This window comes from Pelobates fuscus, chromosome 8 (assembly GCF_036172605.1).
Source record: "Pelobates fuscus isolate aPelFus1 chromosome 8, aPelFus1.pri, whole genome shotgun sequence".
Classification (NCBI taxonomy): Eukaryota; Metazoa; Chordata; class Amphibia; order Anura; family Pelobatidae; genus Pelobates; species Pelobates fuscus.
The window spans coordinates 146,337,400-146,363,424 of record NC_086324.1 but is presented as its reverse complement, the minus strand read 5'-3'; the positions used below and the strand labels follow the sequence as shown (position 1 = coordinate 146,363,424).

The window sequence follows — 26,025 nt, the reverse complement described above, 5'->3', positions numbered from 1 at the left end:
ACTATCTGGTAGGTGCTGCTTCCAACCGAAAAAGACTAAATATTGCGGCCATCACCTTTCAACTGTAAGCAGTTAATTTCACTGTAAAGAAATATTAACTCATATAAATCCATTACAAAATATTTTGCATTGAGGCTATATTACATGTAACCTTTTATTTTTGGTAATAAAAATAAATAAATAAATGTTGACAGGTTTCCTTTAAGACACAAATCAGAAGTCGGAGAATAGACCTGCTGGAGTGGGTCTCTACGTCCCCAATACTCTTCTTATGAGGTCCAGACACAGCACAAAGCAGCATCCTTTCCACGAGTCTCTGCAGGTCTTCCAAACAGGCTTAAGTGATGACATTCTCAAATAAGACAGAGCCAAAGGGCTGTGTAGCTTTTATCTTACAAACACCATATGGTGCCCTGGAAATAATAGAAATAGATTGAATTCTGATTTTGATTTATTTTTCCATTATGAAAATAATTGATTTCATTATTCCTTCTCATCTCCATCTAACCTATGTATAAATAACCCTGACTGTGCAGTGGTAGGTCTGTCAGGGCCATTCTATGCAGGAGGTAATGAGTATCTTCACCATTCTAGAACACTCAGGGTTAACTCAGCTGATGCCTTTGATGTTCTTGCCACCTTATATTGAATAGGCCCATCAGGAGCGCTCAGTACTAACAGATTTTATAGATTGTATAAACCTTGATTTATATGAAACACTAGCTGTCATTCGTTATTTGGAAAACTGATAAGTTGGTGCAGTTCCCAATTTGGGGAGTAAACCATCCTATATTTGTTTTATTTATTTTTTCTTGAGCTATACAGTTACCCAATGCAAACTTACAAGTCACTTAAGTTATTTTGTAAACTGTGGTCAAACTATTGTCTGATGATATGGAATGTTATAAAACCCATTTGAGATGTCGATTGCTAAATATGTAATATACATTTGAGAGAAAATGATACATCTCATGAAAAATGTGAGCACAAGTTATGGGTGATTTTCGGAGTTTTCAAGAATGAATGTAAGTTATTTTTCCCCTTTAAGACATCGTGGGATTTGTAATTTGGCACTGCTGATTGTCAACCTTGTGGCCTCTTTTGTTCTCACTTCACATATATTTATTCTGTATTTGATTTCCTGCACTATGTCTTCATTCATATTTGCTTTTTATTGTGTTGTTTGTAGATCTTCTGTATGTCCTTGGTAGCAAGACTTGTCCACTTGATGCCCTGTATAAATCCAACATTACGCAGATTGCACATTAACTCACACTTCTTCTAATTTCATTTTTGGATTCTATAGATTTATGTGTTTTGGGCTTAGTGGACCTCCCTTTATCAAAACCAAACACCTCCCTCTTGTGATATTTTCAAATCACAATTTCTCCTTTCCAGAGGTCTGTTACCAAAACCATTTATTGTTCCACCATATAGAATGGACTTATTTCTTTACTGTTCTAATGTTGTTTTCATGTTCTGTTTCCAAGCATGGTAGGAGTGGTATTTTAAAACCGTATACTTTGGTGTTGCATTATCTATTTGCTCTGAAATTCGATGGGCAAATGGTTAAGTGAGCGTAGAATTGTGAACACCATTAATGTTCAATTTACCTCTGTCCCGCATCTCTATGTTCGATCTACTAAACATTTCTGTTCGTTTTTTTACTAGTTATTCACCATACCTCTACATTGTAAGCTTCTTATCTTCTAACATTATCAGCTAGTAATTTGTGTGAATACATGGGTGTCTCTGTTACGTACTTGACTGTGTATTCTTTGTAATGACCGGTGTAGGAGCTGGCTGGACATTTGCGATTTCCCAGGAAATACAAAGGAAATAATCTTAACAATACACGGTAAAGATTGCAATTTATCTTAAGCGAAAGGCTTTCTTAGGGCAGATCTGAGATAAATAGCTCGAACTAAAATGTTTTACAGTGACACTGCATGTAAGAAGGATTGGTGGTCCAGGATATCTACAACCCCTCTTGGTTTCTGGCAGTCTAACTGGGAGGCGAGGAGAGCAGGATCCCTGTCTATGACACCAAACACCCCTTTTAATTCAAATCGTTTTTTGCCGCATTACACAGTGAGTGCAGCTGAAAGGCATTCGATTTCAAAAGTCGAGTGCGGTGAAAGGGGAATCATTAAAATTATGAGGACGTGGACTGTCAACTTGATCAAGACAAAATTAACGACATTATTGGTGTAAACCCACCATTCTCACTGACCATATATTTATTATATGCTATTGTATCAACGGAACCTCTTACACTTATGTTTGGAACACATGTTTATCTGTACTTGTGAAACCAGATGTTTAAAACCATTTACGTAGTTAAAAAAAAAAAAAAAAAAAAAAAATATAAAGTTAAAGAAAAAAAAAATTATGACGGCCCTATCCTTTATTAACATCCTACTGTCAGGCATCTGCCCAAATGCCATTTTTGCAGTGTTCCGTTGACTTATAGGAACAGTGGACAAAGAAGTATATTTCTATACGTAGTTGGAAAATGAAAGTATATCATTTTATGTCCAATGTTTGTAGGCATAAGCACCAAAGAGGGGGATGGGTTGTGGCACTCACAATTAATATTAAAACCGTATAAATGGTTTAATGCCGAATAGAAAGACTGCGTCAGGGGACTGCCGATACTATAGATAGTTAAATGAGGTAAAGCAGAGTGCCGACAGTGTCCTTTTAATAGGATGAATGCACTATAAAGCCACAATTCCTGCAATTCTTTGCTGGCCTTCCAAACGTTCACATGACTGTTTTATACACCATGAGGAAAGTGACCGTTTGGTCCTTATATGCACACCAAGTGACATCAGTTTGTTTGTTCCCTAACCCGTGTACATGCTTTCTGTTGCTACCACATGGCTATGTTATATTTAAAATAAATGCAGTGACATAGCTCTCACAAAATACGAGCATCTGCACTGACCATATTTTTATTTTATTAAGTAACCATGTGATTTTGAGAATGTGTAGTTTATTGCAAATTGTTTCATTATATATTACCTGATGTGCAGATATTGAATTGGGCAACATTAAGTCGTTGTGTGTTTTGCTTGTCAAAGACCCGGTGGGGCCAAAACGCATAAAGCTGCTGTTATGCTATCTACGTGAGTGCCCGGACCATCACTTTATTTTACATATTCAAATGGGGTCTGGCCTGCCCCTGATCTGGTGCACCGTGGTAGCCTGGTGCACTTCAACTTACTTATTATTCGATGGTTTATGACAATGACTGATTAATCAAATGCAGATTGACTTAAATTTGCCAAAGAATAGTCAACTCAATAGGCCATTTAATGCACATTAGTAAGATTACACTATATTAGGGTTATCTAGCAGGCTGTTAAAATATTTGAGCTAGACAACCACATAAACAAATCAAGTATAAAGCAGTCCATAGCACTCCATATTTGGAGAACTGCCACTACTTTTAAACTGGAAGAAATATTCAGTTTCTAAGATAGCACCACTAAGAAGCCATCTTTTATTATACCTGCCTCCATATCACAAGGTAATGATTGAATTGGTTATTGCCACAATTGGGACGTTACCATTTCCCCCCGGACATCTCCAGGTTCTACAGCTTAAAGGAACACTACAATGGTAGGAATACAAATTTGTTCTCCGAACACTATAGTTTTACCCTACCTATTTTGCTGTACACCCCCCTCCCATAAGAGTTTAAAGGTTGAGTTTTACTTATCTTTACTCCCTGACCTCGCTAGTTTATATGCGCCCTGCCACCCAGACTGAGAATATTAAGATTGAATCCAGTGCTTTCCCATTGGGAAGCATTGGTATGCTCATCAAATTGCAGCTCTGCGCCAATGCTATGCTCTCAAGCTGCAGTACTTGATTAAGAACCTAGCCTGACTCGGTTATCACAGGGGAAGTGCCTCTAGTGGCGGTCAGGTAAATAGCCACTAGTAGTGTGTTCTAAATGGCAGTGTTTTAAATTACAGGGCTAAAACGAATGAGCCACTGCACCCAGACCACTTCAATTAGGTGATGTGGTCTGGGTGCCTTTTAATGGTTGGTTAACAAGGCAATGCCATCTTCTCCAGATTGGGATTGATGTTTAAATCCACCTACTTCCTGCATGACATCGCCCTCACTTTTTGGATGACCTACACCATTTTTGGGCTACAACTTTTTACAACTTTTGTTAATTTCTGATCTATTTTCTGGGGTATCATGCACTTCCTTTGACAAATTAGAGTGGTAATGCAGATCTCCGACTCACCAATTTTCAAAGAAATGAAAATGGGAAAACAAGTTGTTTCTAGTTTCCCCAGGACCAGTAAGTTACTTACCAATTTCTATAGTGATTTTCTATTCTATTGCACATTTGTCACTGGCATAATAAGGCACTTAACACGCCTAGGATCAGCAATAGTCTCTAAGTTTTGGTTTAGTATCATGTCATGATATAAAGGGAATTGCCTATCTCTTCCTCTAAAGGGGTTAAACAATTTTAACCTGCTTGCCAGGGAATGCTGAATTCCTATCCAACATATTTAACGTACCATTTTCCTCCAGACACCTCATTTGTCTCTCGAGTCTTGAGCCAGTTAGGACACAAGTTGGATATTTAAAACACAAACTTCAAGAATTAGCAACCATTACTATTTATGATTATTAAGGAATTAGAATAGTCTCTTAATTAGAACCAATCCGTACTAGTGGAAATGTTATTTCATACACTGAACCATTTTAAGAAAATATAAACTCTGTAAATATAAAGTCATTTTTATGGTCTACTAGTGTGTATTTTCTTTTCTCGAGACATGATATGCCTACACAGGCATGTAACAAGAAATTAAGCAGTACAATCAAAGTAATTGTGTATAACCAAAACACTAATTGAAATCTGACATAAAACCTTTCCAGTCTGCGTAAGTAGTCGTTTTTTTTTTTTGTTTTTTTTTATATTATATAAATTTATACACCACTGCAATATTTAGCCTCGGAATGCTCTGTACTCTCAGGAATGACAGACTTCACGGAGGATTGGCAGAACCGATTGAAAGCGGACATGCTCCTTTTATCTTTGACGTAGAGCCGAAGCTTGTCTCTAAATGTCTCCCCCAGAAAGCTGTAAATAAGCGGGTTTAGGCAGCTGTTGGAGAATGCTGCCAAGTTTACAATGTGTTCCGTGAGCGGATGGCTGTGTCTAAACGACGGATTGTCCGACTGATCGTCTTTGTTACCTTGCAGAAGGCCAATGCTGATGAAGACGTTTTCTGGAAGCCAACAAATAAAAAACACCAGAACCACCACCACTATCATCCGCAAGGCCTTTTGCCTCCTGGGTCTTAGACTCCTATGTTTGTGCGCCCTTATTAAAACGCGGATGATTAAGGAGTAACAAAGGCCAATAATAGCAAATGGAATGATAAATCCCAAGGTGATCTCCAGCCATTGAATCGCCCTGACGTCTGCAAAGCAGAATTGTACATCATCTGTGTGCTGCACCTGAACAGCCGTGAAAGGCAATAGAGTGGCGGAAATAGATGCCATCCATATGAGGACACAGCTTAACCGTGCATGCTCCTTTGTCCGAAATAGATTAGATTTCATCACTTTAGCCAGTGCAATGTATCTGTCAAAGCTCATCCATGTGAGGAAGAAGATGCTGCTGTACATATTGATCTGCAGGAATAGCGACATGAAGGTGCATAGTATTGTTATATCATAATATTTCTCATTAAGGTTGAACACTTCTATGAGAGAATCCGCCACCAAGATCAGGTCCGCAGCAGCCAAGTTGATAAAATACAAGTCAGGGATTGTCATCTTTTCACGGAACCTGATGTTGACTACTAGAATCATGATGTTTCCTAAAAATCCGATTGGGAAAAGCAATATTGTATAGAGGCAGGATAAGAAAAGACTTATGAAATAGTGATTGTTTTTGTCTGAAACTCCGCCAGCTGTCACAGTTGCATTACAAGCACTGGATTCGTTCAGGTCCACAGTCGAGAGGTTACAAGTCATTGATGGGAATCCTGTGCTGTATATGTCCATTTTGAGAATTACGGAGTTGTATGATCTAAACGTTTTAGACCTGTTTTATGTGATGATGTATTTTATGCACAGTTTATCCTCGTAGGAAGTTTTCCATGATTGTGCATTGTGAGATTTGGGGTGGTGTTTTCGATTGGTCATGGAATCCGGTATAGCAGGCAACCATTTCAGACGTAACGCCCTCGATCGAGTGATCTGGCGTGTAGGCTGGTCTGTGAAACGTGAAGAAGTGATGGCTTTCTTGCTCAGTTGCATTTCCTTAAATTTGGCTCAGGTACTGGTTTCAATGTGAAAGTTGAGAACCTTGCGGTTGTAATTCCAGATTCATTCCTTTACCAATTGGTCATAATCATCCATTTTCCATGCTAGAGACATATAGAGAAAATAAAATATTGTTTTGTGTTATTTGTATGTTGCATTATTTTGCTATAATCTGATTCTACATAATGTTGCATTATAAATCATTATTACATGCATGTCAGTAAATGGCTATTTTAGTTTGTACTTGGTTTACTATATGAAACCAGTCTCATTGTCCTTCTCAAAATAACTGGCGTTATATTACATGGTTAAATTCTACCATCCGAACGGCTATTAAAAGATGAATTCAGCACAGTAGAAAAACAAAGACAATAGGCAATTACTTTTTATAAACATCATCTTCCCAAGCAAACCCCACCAATGATGTGAAAAGCTTTGAGGAAACAATATATCCTAAAAATAATGCTGTAGATGCTGACATGCTATTTAAAAGGACACTATAGTCACTAGGACAACTACAGCTTAATGCAGTTGTTCTGGTGAGTATAATAGCTCCCTTCAGGCATTTCCATGCAAACACTGCCTTTTCAGAGAATAGGCAGTGTTTACATTGCCATTAGGGACACCCCCAAGTGGCCACTCCTCAGATGGCCACTGGAGGTGTTTCCTGGGGCAGTGCTGCACAGTAGGCCGCAGTCCTGTTCAGCGTCTCCACGCTCTGCATGGGGACGCTAAATTTTCCTCTTAGAGATGCATTGATTCAATGCATCTCTATGAAGAGGTGCTGATTGGCCAAAACGGCGTTTGGCCCTGCCCCCTTGCCAATTTTAGCCAATCCAATGCTTTCCCCATGGGAAAGCATTGGATTGGTTAAAAATCAAACATTCCGATGTCACCAAGGGGGCGGGGCCTTTGCCGGCAGACCTGCACGATACTGGAAATAAGGTGAGTTTTAAGGGGGCTAAGAGGGGGCAAACCACCTAAATGGTGGATTTTGCACTATAGGGTCAGGAATACATGTTTGTGTTCCTGACCCTATAGTGTTCCTTTAAGGTATTAAAGTTTTAATTTTATCATCGTTGAGAAACATAACTAAGAAATGTGGTCTTTTTTTCCGTATATGTTTAGAGTTCAGAGAAGACAGTGTATCATAAATGTCAAGGCCGACGCTGCACACTCTGCACTGAATTCGTAGTCCCTGCTACACGTTCTGCAATAACGTCAACGTCTTTGCTACACTCTTTGCAGTAATGTCAAGATCTCTGTAACGCTTTGCAATTACTTCAAGGTCCCTGCTGCTCTCTGAAAAAACACAAAGGTTTCTACTGGGCCCTTAATAGAGTTACACCAATATTCTTACTTCATTATCTTATTTAAAATACTCTCCTTGCTTCACTAAACCCTTTAAGGACACATGTCCTGCTGGCCTTTCACTTCTGAAGCTGTGTCCTTAAGGGTTTAAAGGGGAACAGTCATTTCTCTAGAATTTACATCATTAAATAGTGCCTTGAAAACACCTATAACTTAAAATTATTTTATGATCGGATTTGCAGGGTTGTTGGAAGTGACCATTCCCCTTTAAAGGGACACTGTAGGCACCCAGACCACTTCGGCTCATTGGAGTGGTCTTGGTGCAATGTACCTTTTGTCCTTATTGCTGTGATGTATAACATTGCAGTTCCATAGAAACAGAAATGTTTACATTGCAGCTTTAAGTCTGCCCTCAGTGGCCATCTCCCAGACAGCCACAAGAAGGCTTCCTGAATTGAAACGGACGTTTAGCCTGGTATCTGACTTTGGTCGTCCTCACGCTCTTATATCCAGTGTCAGATTTTTCCCCATGGGGAGGTCTAATGCGCGCGCAACATATCCCACCCATGCGCATTAGACCCCGCTAGTCACGGGACGGAGGAGGGGGTGGAGCTTTGACCCAGCGCCGACGTTTACCTGGGAGGGGGTAGGAAGATAGAGCGATAGTGCCAGGAATACAGCTTTGTATTCCTGGCACTACAGTATCCCTTTAATACAATTGTTTATTTTTTGGCTTTTTATTCACTACTGAACTCTTTGAAATTCCCATGTTCAAGCACTGAAATTGTTGGCTCCTATCTTTACCTAGCTGACTAATTTCAAGGTCTTGTTTCCAGCTATTGCATTCATTACGCAATTTTACTTGCTACATGTCGCAATTTGGGGATTCGGTGCTGACTGTCACAACTATAGATAAACATGCGTGTCACTAATGTTCTCCTAACACCAAAAACTTGGGTTTGCATTAATAAGAAAAAAAAAGATGATGCTCTCCAAATGTTACTAGATAAACGTGGAAATAAAATCTATGCATGATTATTCACTAAAGTGATAATTTGAAGAGAATTCAAAGTGATTTCCATATTCAAGGTAGAAATGGCTAAACTGAAAAAATGCTGTTAGTCAGCTGTGCTTTCAGTTTGGCTACTTTGGCCTTGAATTTTAAATTCACCTTGAATTCATTTTAATTCTCACTTTAGTGGATAACCCATTTTTTTTATTCAAACATTCCATCAATATCATGAGTGTGACAAACGCTCTTTCACACGTACGTTTGCCACGGACTCCTGGAGGAGTGTAGAAGCCGGCCTCCTGCCCACTGACTATGGTCCAGGTCTGGGACACCATTTGGTAGTAACTCTGCCAGCCGCCATTAACAGCTTTTCCTGGATGCCCGTGGTTTGGCACTTTCTCTTCATGTGAATGGAACCGAACGCTGTCTCTCTGAACCAAACCCACGAATAGTCCCAGCAGTACTTAGCCGCGACCGCTATGCAACTAATTTCGGCATGAGGACTTTGTGGGTTCCCGGTCACCTCAGTGGGACTTAGCCGCAAATGTTAAGGTGCCTGAGAAGGTGCCTGAGACTAAGGGGAACAAACGCTAAGAGCTAGCCGGAGCACCCCGTATTGCGGCCGCAGGAGCACCTGAAAGTTGGCCAGCAAAAGCACCAAACGCCCTGGAACTATTTTGGGCATAGGACCACTTGTGCGGCTGGTCAGAACTTTAACACTGTGGCGTTTCCCCTTCATTGCATGGATCTGAGTGCTATTTAGAGAACTTGGCCTCTCAGATCAGGGCTATTTAATGATGTATTATTTGTGGGGTTATTGTATATTTTTATGATGTTTTGGGGTATTTTTATATTTGCCTCTCTGTTCCTTGGAGATAATTAGCTTATTGGTCTTTAATGCAGTTATCTCACAGAAGTGCTGATGTTTTCCCCTGTTACAGCTACGAAGCGGACCTTGGCGGAGGTACCCAGCCGAGGTACAGGGAGCTCCGCTACAATGAGTCTTTCAGATAGATCTACATTTTTATTTTAGGCCTTGTTGCTGTGGTTTTAATCTGGGAGACTTTTCAGAAGCAGATGGTAAATTTATTAATGTGAAATCAATGCATATGCTTAGTTTAGTTCATTGATCTTTCCTTTAGTTATTTACTTTGGAAAACTACGCATTTTACCCCCTGTGTTTCTTCCCCTCTCTCTGGCAAAGCAAACTCATTATTTAATCTTTAACCCTTTCACCCTAAAGGTGATTGATTGTCTGCGGTCAGAGTTCCGATGACAGTACAGTATATGAGCTGTCACTGTAGCTGTCACAATCTTTCGCTCTCTTTTGATTCTGTATCACTGCACAAACATTGTGCAGATTGCATCTTTTGTTCTATACCCATCCAAATACTCAGGAAAAATAACCTAGCTTGCTGATCAAAGGCACTTCATCGCGAGATGCTTGCAGCCCACACTTGTGCTATTAATGCTTTCTCAGGTTTGTTTGTTCATTGTGTCTAATATAGTAGTATCCTAAATAAACACTAGATACCAGGTGTTGCATTGTAATGTTGTGTATAATTCTGTGTAGACAAAGCTCAGTATGTGTTGCATGTGTTTACAGATATAAGAATCTGCATGCACTGCTTGTGCTGTAAATCTAAATTGGCTAATGGTTGTACATCTTACAATATAATGAAATTCCATGTTTATTTGTTCATTGTTTTTAGTTTAGAATTTGTACACGTGTATTGCTCTTCTAAATGCATTGAGGTATTTGGAGACTTTTATTCACTATCTTTCTAGCTTTATTTGTGCATCCAGTGAACTCTGTCCTTGCTTCATTACATCCAGTTATAACTGTAGCAATATCAGGACCAAATGACCTCTACCTATAGTCACCTGTCCTGGAGGCGGAGCCTATTTCCAGGACTTATAATGTGCCTTTTTGGAGCTTTGGTGGGGTGGGGAGGCAAGGCAAGTACCAGAAGACTTGGCCATTGTCCTCTGTAGTCAAGTTAGCCGTTTATGCTTGACAGCAGAGCTGTAGGAACAGTTACAGAGAGTGTAACACTCAGCGCTGTCCCAGCCCCTCCAGTGTCTGTATGTGAGGCTGAACAGGAAGTGGAAAGGATCACCATCTGCCCACTAACAGCCTCTCACACAGGAAATGCCTTGCAGGAAGAGCAGAAAGTTGTCTGAGTGGGGCACGTCTTCACTTAAATCCTCTTTTTGACTGCTCGTAAACACTAAATACCGATGTACCCCATTACTAAATGTAATCCACTCTAACTCTAAACCCAACTCCTCTTAAGCCACAGCTATAACCCCTCTCAAGCCTTTAATCCCTTTTAACACTAAAATTCTGTTTAAAGGACCACCCCCCCTCCCTCATGGCCCCCCTCCTGCCGGGCTGAAGGGGGAGGAAGATGTTAAATACTAACCCTTCTCCAGCACTGGGTTCTCTCGGCACTGGGGACTCTCCTCCTCCTTTGGACGTCATCGGCTGAATGCGCATGTGCGGCAAGAGCCGTACGCGCATTCAGTCAGTCCATAGGAAAGCATTCTAAATGCTTTCCTATGGACGCTGGCATCATCTCACTGTGAAAATCACAGCGAGAAGCGCGGAAGCGCCTCTAGCGGCTGTCAATGAGACAGCCACTAGAGGCTGGATTAACCCATATGTAAACATAGCAGTTTCTCTGAAACTGCTATGTTTACAGCAGGCAGGGTTAACCCTAGAGGGACCTGGCACCCAGACCACTTCATTGAGCTGAAGTGGTCTGGGTGCCTATAGTGGTCCTTTAATCTAGATTTGGCATTAACCCCCTTCTAACCTTACCCTTCTCTTTACCCTAACCACTGCATGCATTTACATAGATCCATACACTGACCGATTCAAACACAATACATTGCAAGCAGAAATATGCACATGAATACATACATACATTTGCGGTTGTAAAATTTGAATATATGCAGAGGGAGGAAGGAATTTGCGGAAAAAAAATCTATATTGGCTCTAATGGAGTCAGGTGGAGGGACCACAGACATGGAGGGAGGAGTGAGCCAAGCTTCCCCCTGCATGGGATGAATATCCTTACATCTGTCGCCAGTGTGCTGCGCATATACACAGAATTAACATATGTTAGCCCAAAGCACAAAAGGTAATATATCTCCGCATGTGCAGGGTTCCAGCAGAAATGCTGAACATTCAGACTCTAACCACCATGACCACTTCACCTATTACTGGTCACATGGTGGTTAGAGTAACCCTTTATTCATTCTGCCACAGTGCATATATCCCCTTTTTTCCTGATTAGCTACTTATGTTATAGGTTTTAGGTTACTGGCGTACTTAAAAGGACTCTCCAATGGCCAAATACAAAATTAATACAAACCACTGTTTTGTAAATCTACCCCAAATGAAAGCACGCATGCATTTAACTATGGTATGTCTAAAGACAGCGTGCAAATGCTGCAGTTCTCTTGTCTGCTGCCTTTGCATTTCCTCCCCATCTAAACGCGCCTAGACTTTTTGTTATTGTCCAATCACAGACTTCCCAATGCAGCTCAATGAGAAGTCTTTGCAAGGCAAGTGCTCTGGGCAATTGCTCCTTCTTGAATGTAGCTCAACTGAGCTAACCAAACCAGGAAGTAACAGAACCTGTTCTCTGCTTGAGAGCCAAGAGGGTGTAACCAGGTTCATTTATAAAAGGGGCAATTTCTATTGAAATGTGCACTTTTTGCCAAAAATGGGAAAAGGGTACACACTCTTCACACACAAAGCTTTTCAGCATGCTAAAGTGCTTTAGGAGTCTGGCATGTCCCTTTTATAGCTAGAACATGGTTAAGGAAAATTGTCTGAGATTATCAAAGTGGTTGGTTACGTGTTACCACATATGTCGCTTAAATATGCATTTAATGGCAGCTAAGTTGGAATGTATTCACAGGAAATATCTTAAGATGGCTGAACAATCTGAAGCACACTTTGACAGAACACATGAACAGTTTGTTCGGCTCTGATGTGCCCATTTCAAGTTAAAATTTCTGTCAGGATGATGAATTTCCAGACAAAAAGCAGCCAGGGAAACACAGTTCAACATTAACCATATTAAGAAATTATCAGTCCAAGTGCCAAGAATGTATGTAACTGTCTTATGCTGAATGTCTACCAGTATCTAGATTAGGTGTATCTAGGGTCTGACGATCCTATCAGGAGGGGGTTTGAGGTTCATTGTTGGAGTTGAAAGCTATTTCTGCATTGTGTGTAAACCCCCTGCAGGACTGGTAATCACTGCAAATGGTAGGATGACTGTAATGAGTCTAAAAAAAAGAGTCTGAAACACAGAGGACTTGGTAAATACAGGAATGCAACTGTGGACTGGCTCTTAATTCTTGCTGCAAGGAAAACCATAAACTGAATAAGGCAAATCCCACAAATATGGGTGAAAAGAAATCAAACGAAGGATTAGCGCTAAATAAATTCGACAACGCATTATTCAAAAGGCAGCAGGTACTCAGAATGGGGGGGACTCCCTCAGTACCCCAAAAATGGAACAAACAAAACACAACCGGCTGCGCCTGATGATATACAGGTAATAAAATATGATTATAAAATTCTGAAAAAGTCCAAGGGACACAAAGTCAGGTACTCCTGTAATTCAGTTGAAAAATCCTATTGTATAGGTGAAATGCATAGATTATTTAACTACTTGTTTTTATTGGTAGGACACTCCAGACCTCTAATGCACTTTAACTTGTTGAAACTCTTTGTGTGTGAAGAGTGTGTCCTATTTTTTCATTTTGAAAAAGTGCGGATTTCAGTAGAAATTAACACTTTTTAAAATTGTGTTGGTTACACCCCTCCGGCTTTCAAGCAGACAACTTGTTTTCAAAATTCCTGGTTTGGTTAGCTCAGTGGAGCTAAATACAAGAGGTAGCAATTGCCCAGAGCACCTGCCTTGCAAAGACTTCTCACTGAGCTGCATTGAGAATTCTGTGATTGGACAGCCACAGAAAGTCCGGGCGGGGTTAGAAAAGGGAGGCTTGCAAAGGCTGCAGACCTGGGGTATGTCCACTGAGCAGTGACTTTATTGATTTTGTATTTTGGCACTTGAGTGTCCCTTTAAAGGGACACTATAGTCACCTGAACAACTTTAGCTTAATGAAGCAGTTTTGGTCTATAGAACATGCCCCTGCAGCCTCACTGCTCAATCCTCTGCCATTTAGGAGTTAAATCCCTTTGTTTATGAACCCTAGTCACACCTCCCTGCATGTGACTTGCACAACCTTCCATAAACACTTCCTGTAAAGAGAGCCCTATTTAGGCTTTCTTTATTGCAAGTTCTGTTTAATTAAGATTTTCTTATCCCTGCTATGTTAATAGTTTGCTAGACCCTGCAAGAGCCTCCTGCATGTGATTAAAGTTCAATTTAGAGATTGAGATACAATTATTTAAGGTAAATTACGTCTGTTTGAAAGTGAAAGTTTTTTTTTTTTCTTGCAGGCTCTGTCAATCATAGCCAGGGGAGGTGTGGCTGGGGCTGCATAAACAGAAACAAAGTGATTTAACTCCTAAAGGACAGTGAATTGAGCAGTGAAATTTCAAGGGAATGATCTATACACTAAAACTGCTTTATTTAGCTAAAGTAATTTAGGTGACTATAGTGTTCCTTTAAGTATTTTTTTAGTTCATTTAATTTTTTGACTTGTCCACATGCTTTTTGTTTTTTCCCTTCTGATTTTGATATGAAAGTTCTCCCATTGTGAATACTCATCGCATAGCGACATTTGACTCCATGAAACTACGCTGGACGTCCTCACGCTCTTCAAGAGGACATCCAGCATGAGAGAAAACCACATAGGAAAGTATTCAGGCAAAGTTTTACTATGGGAAAGGCCTAATGTGCTGGCAGCACTTGCCGTGCATGCGCATTAGGCCCCTTTAATCGGATGATGTCGGAGAAGGCGGACCACGGTGCTGGAATATAATAAGTAAATAATGGGTTTAGTTTGCTGGGAGGGGGCTGCAGGGGCAGTGGAACACAGTGTTAGTAACACTAAAGTGTTCCTTTAACATGTGAGTGGGCACTAAAACAACTTTATTTTGTATGTCCTCCATGTACCAATATATACATCAATATGGATTCTCCTCTCTATTCTCTACTATGTACCCTTGGCAATACCTCCAAGCTATATAATAATCATGATCACCTGGCCACCAGTGTAAAATGTTGTATACTGTATCCCTCTGACAGTTTCACAATTTTATAATCCTGTTTTATCACGTGTATATCTTTAGGTACAGCCTGTTGTACTTTGTTGTTTGTAAATCCCACAAATAAAGTCATAAATAAATAGGTAATTGTTCCCTATGAATGTTCATTGTGCTACTGCTGTCTGACAGTATATCTTGAGAGTAAAATAAAAAAAAAAAAAGAAATCTGGTTAAATAAACCAAAACCTTTTCAGGGCCATTCGAGGTGATACGTGGAAAAGTGTTTGGATAGACTTGACAACCTTGGACAGATAAGCATTTAGCTGGGGAACCCCATAATAGGGGCTATCCTGCATGATTTGTAATTCCCTTGTCGTTTGTCCATAATTCTCATTTTAGTTACTAACTAAACCTATACATTTGCGTCACTTTTCCTTTTATGATGTGAAATGTATTTGCGTAATTAGATATCCTACGGCATGCATTTTTTTTTACCCTTGGTCTATGATTTTTTATTAGATTATTATTCTTGTATGATGAATATTTATTGATTTATATATTCAATTTCTTTTTTAACAGTAAATAATTCTAGGGAAAAAAAACTGGAAGCATAATTTCACTTATTTTTGTACATAAGAGAATTCCTAAAAAAAACCTTATTTCTTAGGCAGTTATAGGAATGCCATCATGTACTTTTTGTTTTGCTAAATCAGGAATTCTAGTAGAAAAATTAACAAAATAATCATTTTTTCCAATTTGACTACTTTGACGTGGCATTTTCACTAGCTAATGTTAATCAATACAATGAAAAATCCCAATTAATTGCAATTCACCTTGTTAAATTAGAGTGAATTTAATCTATGTAGCAAGGAAACTGCCTCGCTGTAATAGATGCCCCTTGTAGATGTCACTTGAATGGTATTTCCTTCATCGCACATGGATATTAAAAGAAAATAAATCCTTTCGTCTCTGTAAAGCCCACTAATTACCGGTAGTTTACAAGGCATAAATGTCACTTTATATAATCTCCTAAATCCAAAATGCTGAAATAATGAATTGATTAAATGATTATGCGGGATGTTGAATGAATATGCCTTTTATCTCCCCGACGATAACAACATTCATTCCAAACTCCAATTTATTCATCCTATCCATTTCTTCCATGAATAGTGTGTTCCTTAGAAGATTACATATTTTTGTGTTTTCCTCTGCAATACATTGTACATAGATAGCACTGGCTTCTAACTTTATATTAATTTGCTAAGCAGCTCCTCAAAGGGGATCCATCAGTGATACAGTTTTCACATCACAGAGCTCATGGAACCACAAAAATATAACACAAAGAAATTAGGCGTTTATATATAATAATTAAAAAAAAAAAATTTATATATATGCATATATTTATTATTATTTTTTAAAATTATTTTATTGGGAGAGAACAGGATGTCTGTGTAGCTATTTTCATCTAATTGTAGTTTTTATTTTTAGTACATTAAAAGCACCCGTGTCTCCTGATAAGATCCCCCTGTCTCGGATTTTTATTATAGTATGTGGTGTTTCGGGACTAAGTGGTCAACATAAACCCTCTCTTGTTAAATTGCTCCTAATAGCCAGTGAAAGCACACTGATAATATTGTAGTGGTCTCTAGGAAGCAGTAAACGATCATGTGAGGGCTCCTCTGCTCCAGTAAACCATGCAAATCTGCCCCTTTTTACGGAATCCCCAATGATCCTGTTATAAAAAAAATTATGATATTACCTTGTCATTGTATTTTCTTACCTTGTTCAGTGCAGGTTCGTTAACCAGCATGGTGCAGCTCCACTTGATACCACCAATGGACGTGTTACTCCTTCTCTGCTGATCTTTGCTTTATACCAAATGTTTTATACATGTCCCCTTTTTGTGTGATACACAAGTGAGGTTTTAAAAAAAAAAAAAGCCCCAACAAACAAACTTGATAGGCCAGTCCGACGAGAGGAATCTATATCATAAATTGTGGGAGCAATATGCAGTTCATGCCTTATGTCCTTGGCAACAGAGCGATGCTTCATAGCTTCCCAGATCTGCTCCAATTTGTGCTTAGTTGAAGTAGCACTAGACGAGCTTCCTTTAAAGGCTAGCGTTAACCCATTCCTTGCCGTCTCAGCCTCAGTGCAACTAATAAAGGCTGCATTACCACTTCTCTTCCTGCAGTTTTGTTTATTTTTTTTCTTTGGGATACAGTTGTGCATATTTCCCAGTCTTTGTTGCTGTTTTTTTTTTTTTTTTTTTTTTTTTTTTTATCTGGGGTTTTTTTTTTTTCCTCTTCTTAATTTATCATACATCGCCTGTAAGCCATCATTTTCTTCAGTTTTTTTGTTAATTATTTAAATAGAAAAAAGGTGCATGCTGCATCAGGCTTATAAGAGATGGACTTAAACAATATATAAAGGGGATTATAAAATTTGGTGGGTAGAAAGCAAAGAAGGTGGGGTGAGGATGATGTTTGGCAATTATGAAGTAAAAATAAGGCATTAAAATTGGTGTTGGAACAGGTGGAATAGAAGACAAGTTAAGAGGTAACTGTTCATGCTGAGTGTTAAAAGTTAGAGATACACTTACCTTTTTTAACAGTACGGGAAATGCAAAGAATCGCAATATTTCCTTAGCTCTTAAATGGTTAAATGTTACTGCATAGCTGGGACTGCCAGCAATATGAGGGTACTACGGTATTAGGACAAGTAAAACTAACCTTGCTTTGTATGAAGTATGCAGCAGTAACAATCTGGAACGTGGCCTCAGACAAATACAAATCTAAACAGCAAGACAGCATTAAACCAACATTGTAAAGGGAAAATACTCATAATAGCTGCCTTTTCAGCTGTAGCTCTTCAGGAAAAAATAGGACCACATCTGGTTTAGTTTGCGGTTTCATGGTACCCCATGTCAGTCTGTCTTTTCATCTCTCTGTCGATATTTCTGCTTGTGAGTCTCTGCTGACTGTTTTTGTCTCTCTCCTTCCTGCCATATTAGGGCTATGAAAACCCACGGGTTAATGTCATTATTGAAAAAGCTGAAATCCATAGTTCATTATCTGTCGTTGCACTCTCATTTTATTTTGCGAAATGCAGCAATTAATTGTGATGATTGAAAAGGAGAGAATCGTTCTCTGGTGCATCCTTTAATCCTGAATTAAATTAGAATTCTTTATTGGGATAACTCTGGACCCTATAATTACCCATTTCCTCCATTCCATCTGACACTTGTTAGACTTTTATCATTTTTGCTTCCTCTTACTGTGGACATTTCCCTCTAATCAGTTCTCTGAGTGTGTTTTGTTTTTTAAATGTTCACTGGTGAAAGTTATCAACAAAATGTTTCATGGGAAGTAGACACTGTCTATGATGCTACACTGTTTATACCATGATAAATTGGGTGTACTGTTTTAATCTGGCAAATCGTTTCGTTTGGAAATGTATTTATTTTTCGAACGTTCTTTACCGTTGAACAGGTTGAAGAACGTTGCCGTTCAATATACTTTCAACACCAGGGAGATGGATATGTGTAACCACACCCCAAGTGCAAATCAATCGTTTCTCGCATTCAGAGCATTGTGGTGGTTTACAGCCTCAAATGCAAATATTGTCAAAGCCCATTAAGAAACAAATTTCGATGAATTATATTGATTGGCAGTAAGAAAGCAGCACTGACAGTATTCAGAAAATTAAGATATTTTTGCTCTTAATTTCCTGGGTGGCACAAACAGCTGTGTGTATAATTTCCACAGCAATGAAATCACACATTATACCAATAATTTCACAAAGCAAAGAATTAAAATTAAATTTCACTTGCGCCACAGATGTGTTTTAATGGCGAACTAGAATTCTATCATTTATTTATTTTTTTACATTTCAAACTCGCAGTCCTGTTTGGAATTTAAAAAAAATACATGTATATATTTATTTATTTTTTTGGGATACAATAATGATACTTTTTTTTTTCTGTTTGTTTTACCATCTGTTTTTTGCTACAATAATGATACTTATTTTTTCATTTTATTTTAGCAGAGTATCTTTTGATGGTATCTGGTTGTCTTTTAGTGGGTTATTATGGTTAGGTAGGAAAACACTGCAATGACGTGCATTGAATACAATTATTGGTCATTTATATTATTAAAGAGTTTCTTTTACAGAGAACACGTATGGCTTGTGGGTTACCATGCTTTGTGGGTTCATTCTCTAATACAGGGGTTCTCAACCTTGTCCTCAAGGACCCCCTACCAGTCCAGGGTTTAGGGATTACCTGGGTGTGTCTAAGGTGTTTAGAAAAAGAGAAAAAAACACCTTAGAGTCTAAGGTGTTTTTTCCCCCTTTTTCTAAACACCCTAGACACACCCAGGTAATCCCCAAATCCTGGACTGGTAGGGGGTCCTGAGGAATTGGGTTGAGAACCCCTGCTCTAATAGAAGAACACTGAAGTGTTGTTAAAGAGGCAGTAACACTCTCCTAGGAAAGCGTGCTATAAATCAGGAACTGATTCACTTTTGTATGTGTGTAAGTTCTATGCTGTGTTTCCCAGAGAAACTATGTTTTTAGTAAAAGGTGAACAGTTTCCTTCTGCACTAATTGTTGTTGAATTGCCATTACTCTGTACAGGAAGGACCGCAATGCTCACCTCCTCTCATATATTATAAAAGGTTAATGAAGAATTGAATCGCTTATTAGGGTGCCACTTGAAAATGGTTTGACAAACACCGGAGGGAGTTCAGCCATAGCCTCCTGGCAACATAACTACTTCTATAAGCTGTAGAGGTTTCTGTGTTGGAGTGTCCCTTTAATATTTTTTTCCACAATTAAATTGTAGCCATGGTTGTCACCTGTATGTTAAAGGACCACTCTAGTGCCAGGAAAACATACTCGTTTTCCTGGCACTAGAGTACCCTGAGGGTGCCCCCACCCTCAGGGACCCCCTCCCGCCGGGCTCTGGAGAGAGGAAGGGGTTAAACTTACCTCTTTTTCCAGCGCCGGGCGGGGAGCTTTCCTCCTCCTCTCCATCTTGATCGCGACGTCATCGGCTGAATGCGCATGCGCGGCAGGAGCCGCGCTCGCATTCAGCCGGTCGCATAGGAAAGCATTTACAATGCTTTCCTATGGACGCTTGCGTGCTCTCACTGTGATTTTCACAGTGAGAAGCACGCAAGCGCCTCTAGCGGCTGTCAATGAGACAGCCACCAGAGGATTTAGAGGCTGGATTAGCCCTCATTATAAACATAGCAGTTTCTCTGAAACTGCTATGTTTATAAAAAAAAAAGGGTTAATCCTAGAAGTACCTGGCACCCAGACCACTTCATTAAGCTGAAGTCGTCTGGGTGCCTAGAGTGGTCCTTTAACAAAAAAAAAAAAATCTCAAAAACCATGTCTGACCAGGTATGTTAAACCAGTGTATCTGTCTATTAATGCACAGCTTTGTCATCCATTGCATTTATCCCTGGATCAAGAAGCTATTACCCTACATTTAGAAATTATATCCTCGAATATTCTGTTTTTGCAAGTATGCACCTAGTTGCTGTTTAAACATCTGTATGGATAAAACCACTTCTTCAGGCAGAGAATTCCACATTTGCATATTTATAAGATTTGCTCCTAGCCAGACTTTTCTAGTCTTTTCACGTACATAGTCCAACCCCAGCCATGGTATTATTGATCAGATATGTGTGGAACTGCATATAATTCATATTGTGGTATTTTTATTTTCACAGCCCAGTTCAGAGTTTTGTGAATGGAGGTTTTTATAGCATTCGTCCAAGCATTGACATGTACATGTGTGCATGCCAAACACTCAACTTGGATGGGTCTTGGACAGCAAAGGAGAACGTTAAATTCTTCTTGTATTCCAAATTGACAGACAACAGACTGTGCAAAACCAATGAAATCTGTGCACCTGAATGTATTAAAGAGATAATTTACCTAAACAACTTTAGCTTAACGGAGCCGTTTTGGTGGATAGATCATTCCCCTGCAATCTCACTGCCCAATTCTCTGCCATTTAGGCGTTAAATCACTTTGTTTATAAAATCATATACACACCTCTCTGCATGTGACTTGCACAGCCTTCTTAAACACTTCCTGAAAAGGAACCTAGATATTCTAGATTACTTTATTATCCAGTCTGTTTAATCTAGAATTTTTTTCTCATGCTGTTATTAGCCTTCTAGAGCCAAAAGGATCCTTCTGTGATTAAAGTTCAATTTACAGAGAAGGAGATAAAAACTTCTAAAGTAAGTTAGCATCTAATTAAAAATGAAACCATTTTTTTCTTGCAGGCTGTGTGAGTCACAGGCAGGGGAGATGTGGTTCAGGCTGCATGAACAGAAATAAAAGTGATATAACTCCTAAATGTCAGAGAATTGAGCAGTGAGACTGCAGGGGCATGATCTATATACACAAACCGATTCATTAAGACAACATTGTTTTGTTGCCTTTAAATAAACAAGTTCTGCTTCATAGAGTGTCCCTTTAAAAAGCACATGCCAATATGTAGGCACTAAAGGACACGTCTTTGTTGACATGGCACCCATTATTTGTACAGCCCATCCACTGTAATTGATAAAAACAAAGAGAAGAAATAGGGAGGTGCAATGAATAAAAATAAACCAGGATTATACTTATATCAGGTGAATCTCTGAATCAACCCAAAAGTAGAAAAATATACATAGCATAATACTGTAACACAATATAGGCAGAATTAATTGGAGGTAATTGGTCACTCACGATCTGCAGAGCCTTAGGAAGCAGGCTCTTGCTGTAAAAGCTTGTGAATAATCCGCTTATTCTGGCTATCTCCAATGAAGTTTGATAATCAGGTAATCAGGTATTTTTCTCCCACACGGATACAAGACCAGATGAATTTAGATAAAAAGTTTTTTACTTTCAAAACAACAGTAAAACAAGGCACAACGCGTTTCAACCATAACAGGTCTTCCTCAGGTGCATAATCTGGTAAGTATACTACATTCTGATTTATATATGTAGGTAATTACACAATCTAAAACACATGTTAATTGAAATCCATATATGGTCTTTCCGTTTGGATGCCGCCATATTGGGAAGGTCAAAAACCTTCTTTCTATACAATAAACATAGATACATCTAAAACACATCCACTAATAACAAATATACTTAAGTAAGATTATTGGCTTTGACTTCTATATAGATAATGCATATTCTTTCCGTCCTTCTCTCCTGTAGAAAACTTCGATCGTTTCTTTTTCATATGTATGCCGGGATACCAAGATGGCGATGCGGTAACTTCCTGTTTCTAGACGTCACCACGTCGACGGAGCTCATTTCGTATTCATGTATATCATGTGATCGGAAGTTTTAAACGTATCACATGATCGGAAAATGGCTTCTTTCGTTCTTTGGGCTCAATAGATGTACGATCGAAGTTTCCTACAGGAGAGAAGGACGGAAAGAATATGCATTATCTATATAGAAGTCAAAGCCAATAATCTTACTTAAGTATATTTGTTATTAGTGGATGTGTTTTAGATGTATCTATGTTTATTGTATAGGAAGAAGGTTTTTGACCTTCCCAATATGGCGGCATCCAAACGGAAAGACCATGTATGGATTTCAATTAACATGTGTTTTAGATTGTGTAATTACCTACATATATAAATCAGAATGAAGTATACTTACCAGATTATGCACCTGAGGAAGACCTGTTATGGTTGAAACGCGTTGTGCCTTGTTTTACTGTTTTGAAAGTAAAAAAACGTTTTATCTAAATTCATCTGGTCTTGTATCCGTGGTGTGGGAGAAAAATACCTGATTACCTGATTATCAAACATCATTGGAGATAGCCAGAATAAGCGGATTATTCACAAGCTTTTACAGCAAGAGCCTGCTTCCTAAGGCTCTGCAGATCGTGAGTGACCCATTACCTCCGATTAATTCTGCCTATATTGTGTTACAGTATTATGCTATGTATATTTTTCTACTTTTAGGTTGATTCAGAGATTCACCTGATATAAGTATAATACTGGTTTATATTTATTCATTGCACCTCCCTATTTCTTCTCTTTGTTTTTATCAATGATGTATGTTTAAAGTGCTTTTTGGTGATTCTCTGGCACTTGGGAGTCGTTGCACTGCTTGACCTTTAAAATAGCGCCAATACACCAATATATTTTTCCTGGTTTTCCAGGAAATTTATTCTGTCTTTTTCCAACCACTGTAATGCTGGCTTTTTCAAAATACAAATTTCATTATGTCTGTCAACACGTCTAAAGGTCATTTGTTGAAATGGCATGAAAATTTAATGTGTGACCTTCGGTTGTAGATAAACCAAACAATTTGTCTGACTGATATAGAAATGTTAACAATTCCCTATCTTCTACACACTGAAAAATGACAATCATTTAAATTAGGGGTGTCTAAAACCTAGATAACCAACTGTAGCAGAACTACAACTCCCATAATGCCATGACAGCCTCAACACTGCCAGAGCATTATGGCTGTTGTAGTCCTGTAACTCCTTGGGATCATCCCTGCTTTAGATTGACAATCATTTAAATTAGGGGTGTCTAAAACCTAGATAACCAACTGTAGCAGAACTACAACTCCCATAATGCCATGACAGCCTCAACACTGCCAGAGCATTATGGCTGTTGTCCTGTAACTCCTTGGGATCATCCCTACTTTAGATTGCAAGCTCTTAGTGCGGGATCTTCAAAACCTTCTATGTTTGTCTCTTCTATTGAGCCTTATAATATTTTATACACAATAGACCCAGTGCCGTGTGATATATAACACAATCATAATAAAAGTAAAAATAATTATACAATTTTCAAATAGGTTTATAACATGTTTTATTCATACCTAAGTGTATTTCCAGAGATCCTTACCTTTTTTCTCTACCTTGGCAAAAATGAAAAATAAACTCTTCCAAGAAAGAAAAACAAAGAAACAATTATCCTTATTCACAAGTGGCCAAATTGTAGTCAACTGGAATCCAAATGGCAAAATTTAGCCTAAATTCGCTGATCTAGAAAAATATAACACAGAAAATAGCAAAAATGAAAATCGAGACTAAATTAAAGTTATTTGTAATTAGTTTCTATAGAAGAAGATATTGAAGGAACAGTATAGTGTCAGTAACACAAACATGTATTCCTAACTCGATAGTGTTAATAACACCATCTAGTCCCCCCCCCCCCCCCCCCCCCCTGATCTCTAAATATATTTAAATCTGGTCTGCTGGTGCTGGCTCTGCCCCTGATATGCCTCCTAGGCTGACATCATCAGAAGTGGTGATCTCAACCAATGACAATGCTTTCCCATAGGAAATATTGGATTGGCTGAGATGGTCAATTCTGATTTTCTCAGCAAAGGAGGCAGATCAGAGGCAGAGCCATACGCCGCCCTGGCCAATCATCATCTCCTCATAGAGATGCATTGAATCAGCAGCAGCATTTGATTCCAGGACCCCGATTCCAGTAATTCGGTTCTGGAGGAGGAAGCACCTTTAGCGGTTGTCTCAATGTCAGCTGCTAGACATGGATTTAGCCCTGCTAAAAAAAACAGCAGTTTTTAAAGCATGTTTAAAATGACTGCACCCAGACCACGTTTTTGAGATGAAGTGGTCTGTGTGACTTTAGTGGTCCTTTAACTCTAAAGACTACGTCCCAAATGAGGGACATTTTTGTTAAAATCTTTGAAAGAGGATGACGTTAAATCAGTCTAGGAGTTCTTTAGGGAAACCAGGATGTTTTCAAGTCTTTGGAAGTGTATTGTTTTGTTTTACAAAATCCGATTTTGTGAACACGCCAAGAATCTCTAAACATAGTACAACAAACTGGTATTTGTGTTTCCTGTAGATAGTGTTGAATGATGATCCACTTAGTAAACAGTTAGGTTATGTAAGACGATGTGTTCTGGGTCCTATATCTAAACATGAAGCAGTCATCATTAACATTCCATTGGTTTTCATGGGAATTCCACTATTAGAAATCGTTTATTTTGGATCAACAACATGTGTTTAACTTAATAGACTTAAAGCGGCTCTGTCATTCTCTCCACCTTCTCCCGCAGTCAAAAAAAAAAACTCATTAAAATAAACTTTGTCTTATTATATTTCTCTTGACAAGAGGCAGAGCTAATGCCATCAAGTTTTGTCGCTTTTACTAGTGATGGCTGTAGGAAAAAAAGGCTTTGCCTTTAGAGAATCCCATGGTCTCGCAAGAACCTTCATGTACCATAGTTTTTTACACTCATGCACGAGTACAAAATTCACATAGGCTAATGGCAGCTGAAGATGACCAGCAAGAGGATCATGGCTGCGGGTGCGAGGCTCTAAGTTAAACTTACCTTTCCCTGCACCCTGTGGCCACCGGGCACTGAACGGAACAGTCACTCTCGGGGTGACTGATGGTAGCCATATCCTATGTGAATTGCTAGGTGGGGATAAACTACTTCGATAAGATCAGCAAACATAGACCACATTGACACTCTTCCAGACTGGGGCATTTCTAACTGGCGTGAGATGGGTGCACACGCCACCTCTAAAGATTACATTCTGTGGATGTTTCCAGGTATGTATCAATTTCTTTATTATTATTATACCTATATATGCGGTCATTTTTGGCCTTTACGCAGAGGGGCGTAAACCTTGCAAAAGTTACATTTATTCTTCTTAGTCAAAATATGTTCCATGATCTTACTGCATTTACGGATTTATCACTAGATGCCCAGCACATTTTAGCTCCCATTTACTTACCCAACACATTGCCTCTTCATATCTTCACACCATAACTTAACCTTTCCTTCAATCTTTTACGCTATTACTGCGCCTTTTTCTTTGTAAATTAAAATAATCATGATTAAAACTGCAACGTAACAGATCATCTATAAACTTATATCTGTATAATAACAGATGATGAAACCAATTTACAGATCGAACATGGTACCCAAGACAGTGAGACGCACTATTTCTTCATGGTCCTCAGTTTATTTGTAACCCCCACAAAAAAAAAATCAAAAAAAAAAAATCAAGGATAACAATGAGCGAGGCACTTAAGTGCAGACCATTGGTGAATTTGCATGAAATAGCTTTTGTTTTTCTGGTGATTACAGTAAGTATAGTACTTAGCCATGTGCAGGCTATGCTTTTAGTTTTGATTTAATGCAATACAACCATCCATCCATATGC

At 38.9% G+C, this 26,025-nt stretch overlaps 2 protein-coding genes across 2 annotated transcripts in view; one reads left to right on the top strand and one right to left on the bottom strand.

The window, feature by feature from the left end:
* Window positions 1-26,025, top strand: part of C8H7orf50 (chromosome 8 C7orf50 homolog) — a 213,467-nt gene that overhangs the window by 59,692 nt on the left and 127,750 nt on the right. The window lies entirely within an intron of this gene.
* GPER1 (G protein-coupled estrogen receptor 1) lies at window positions 4,791-16,858 on the bottom strand. Its single transcript, XM_063428901.1, has 2 exons — window positions 16,594-16,858; window positions 4,791-6,416 (listed from the first exon to the last, which is right to left on the bottom strand). The coding sequence occupies exon 2, from the start codon at window positions 6,049-6,051 to the stop codon at window positions 4,966-4,968; it is 1,086 nt and encodes a 361-aa protein (XP_063284971.1). The 5' UTR covers window positions 6,052-6,416; window positions 16,594-16,858; the 3' UTR covers window positions 4,791-4,965.

What these genes read in the sequence shown, in the direction of transcription:
- GPER1 (XM_063428901.1), bottom strand. Translation starts at nt 6,051, where the DNA reads ATGGACATATACAGCACAGGATTCCCATCAATGACTTGTAACCTCTCG.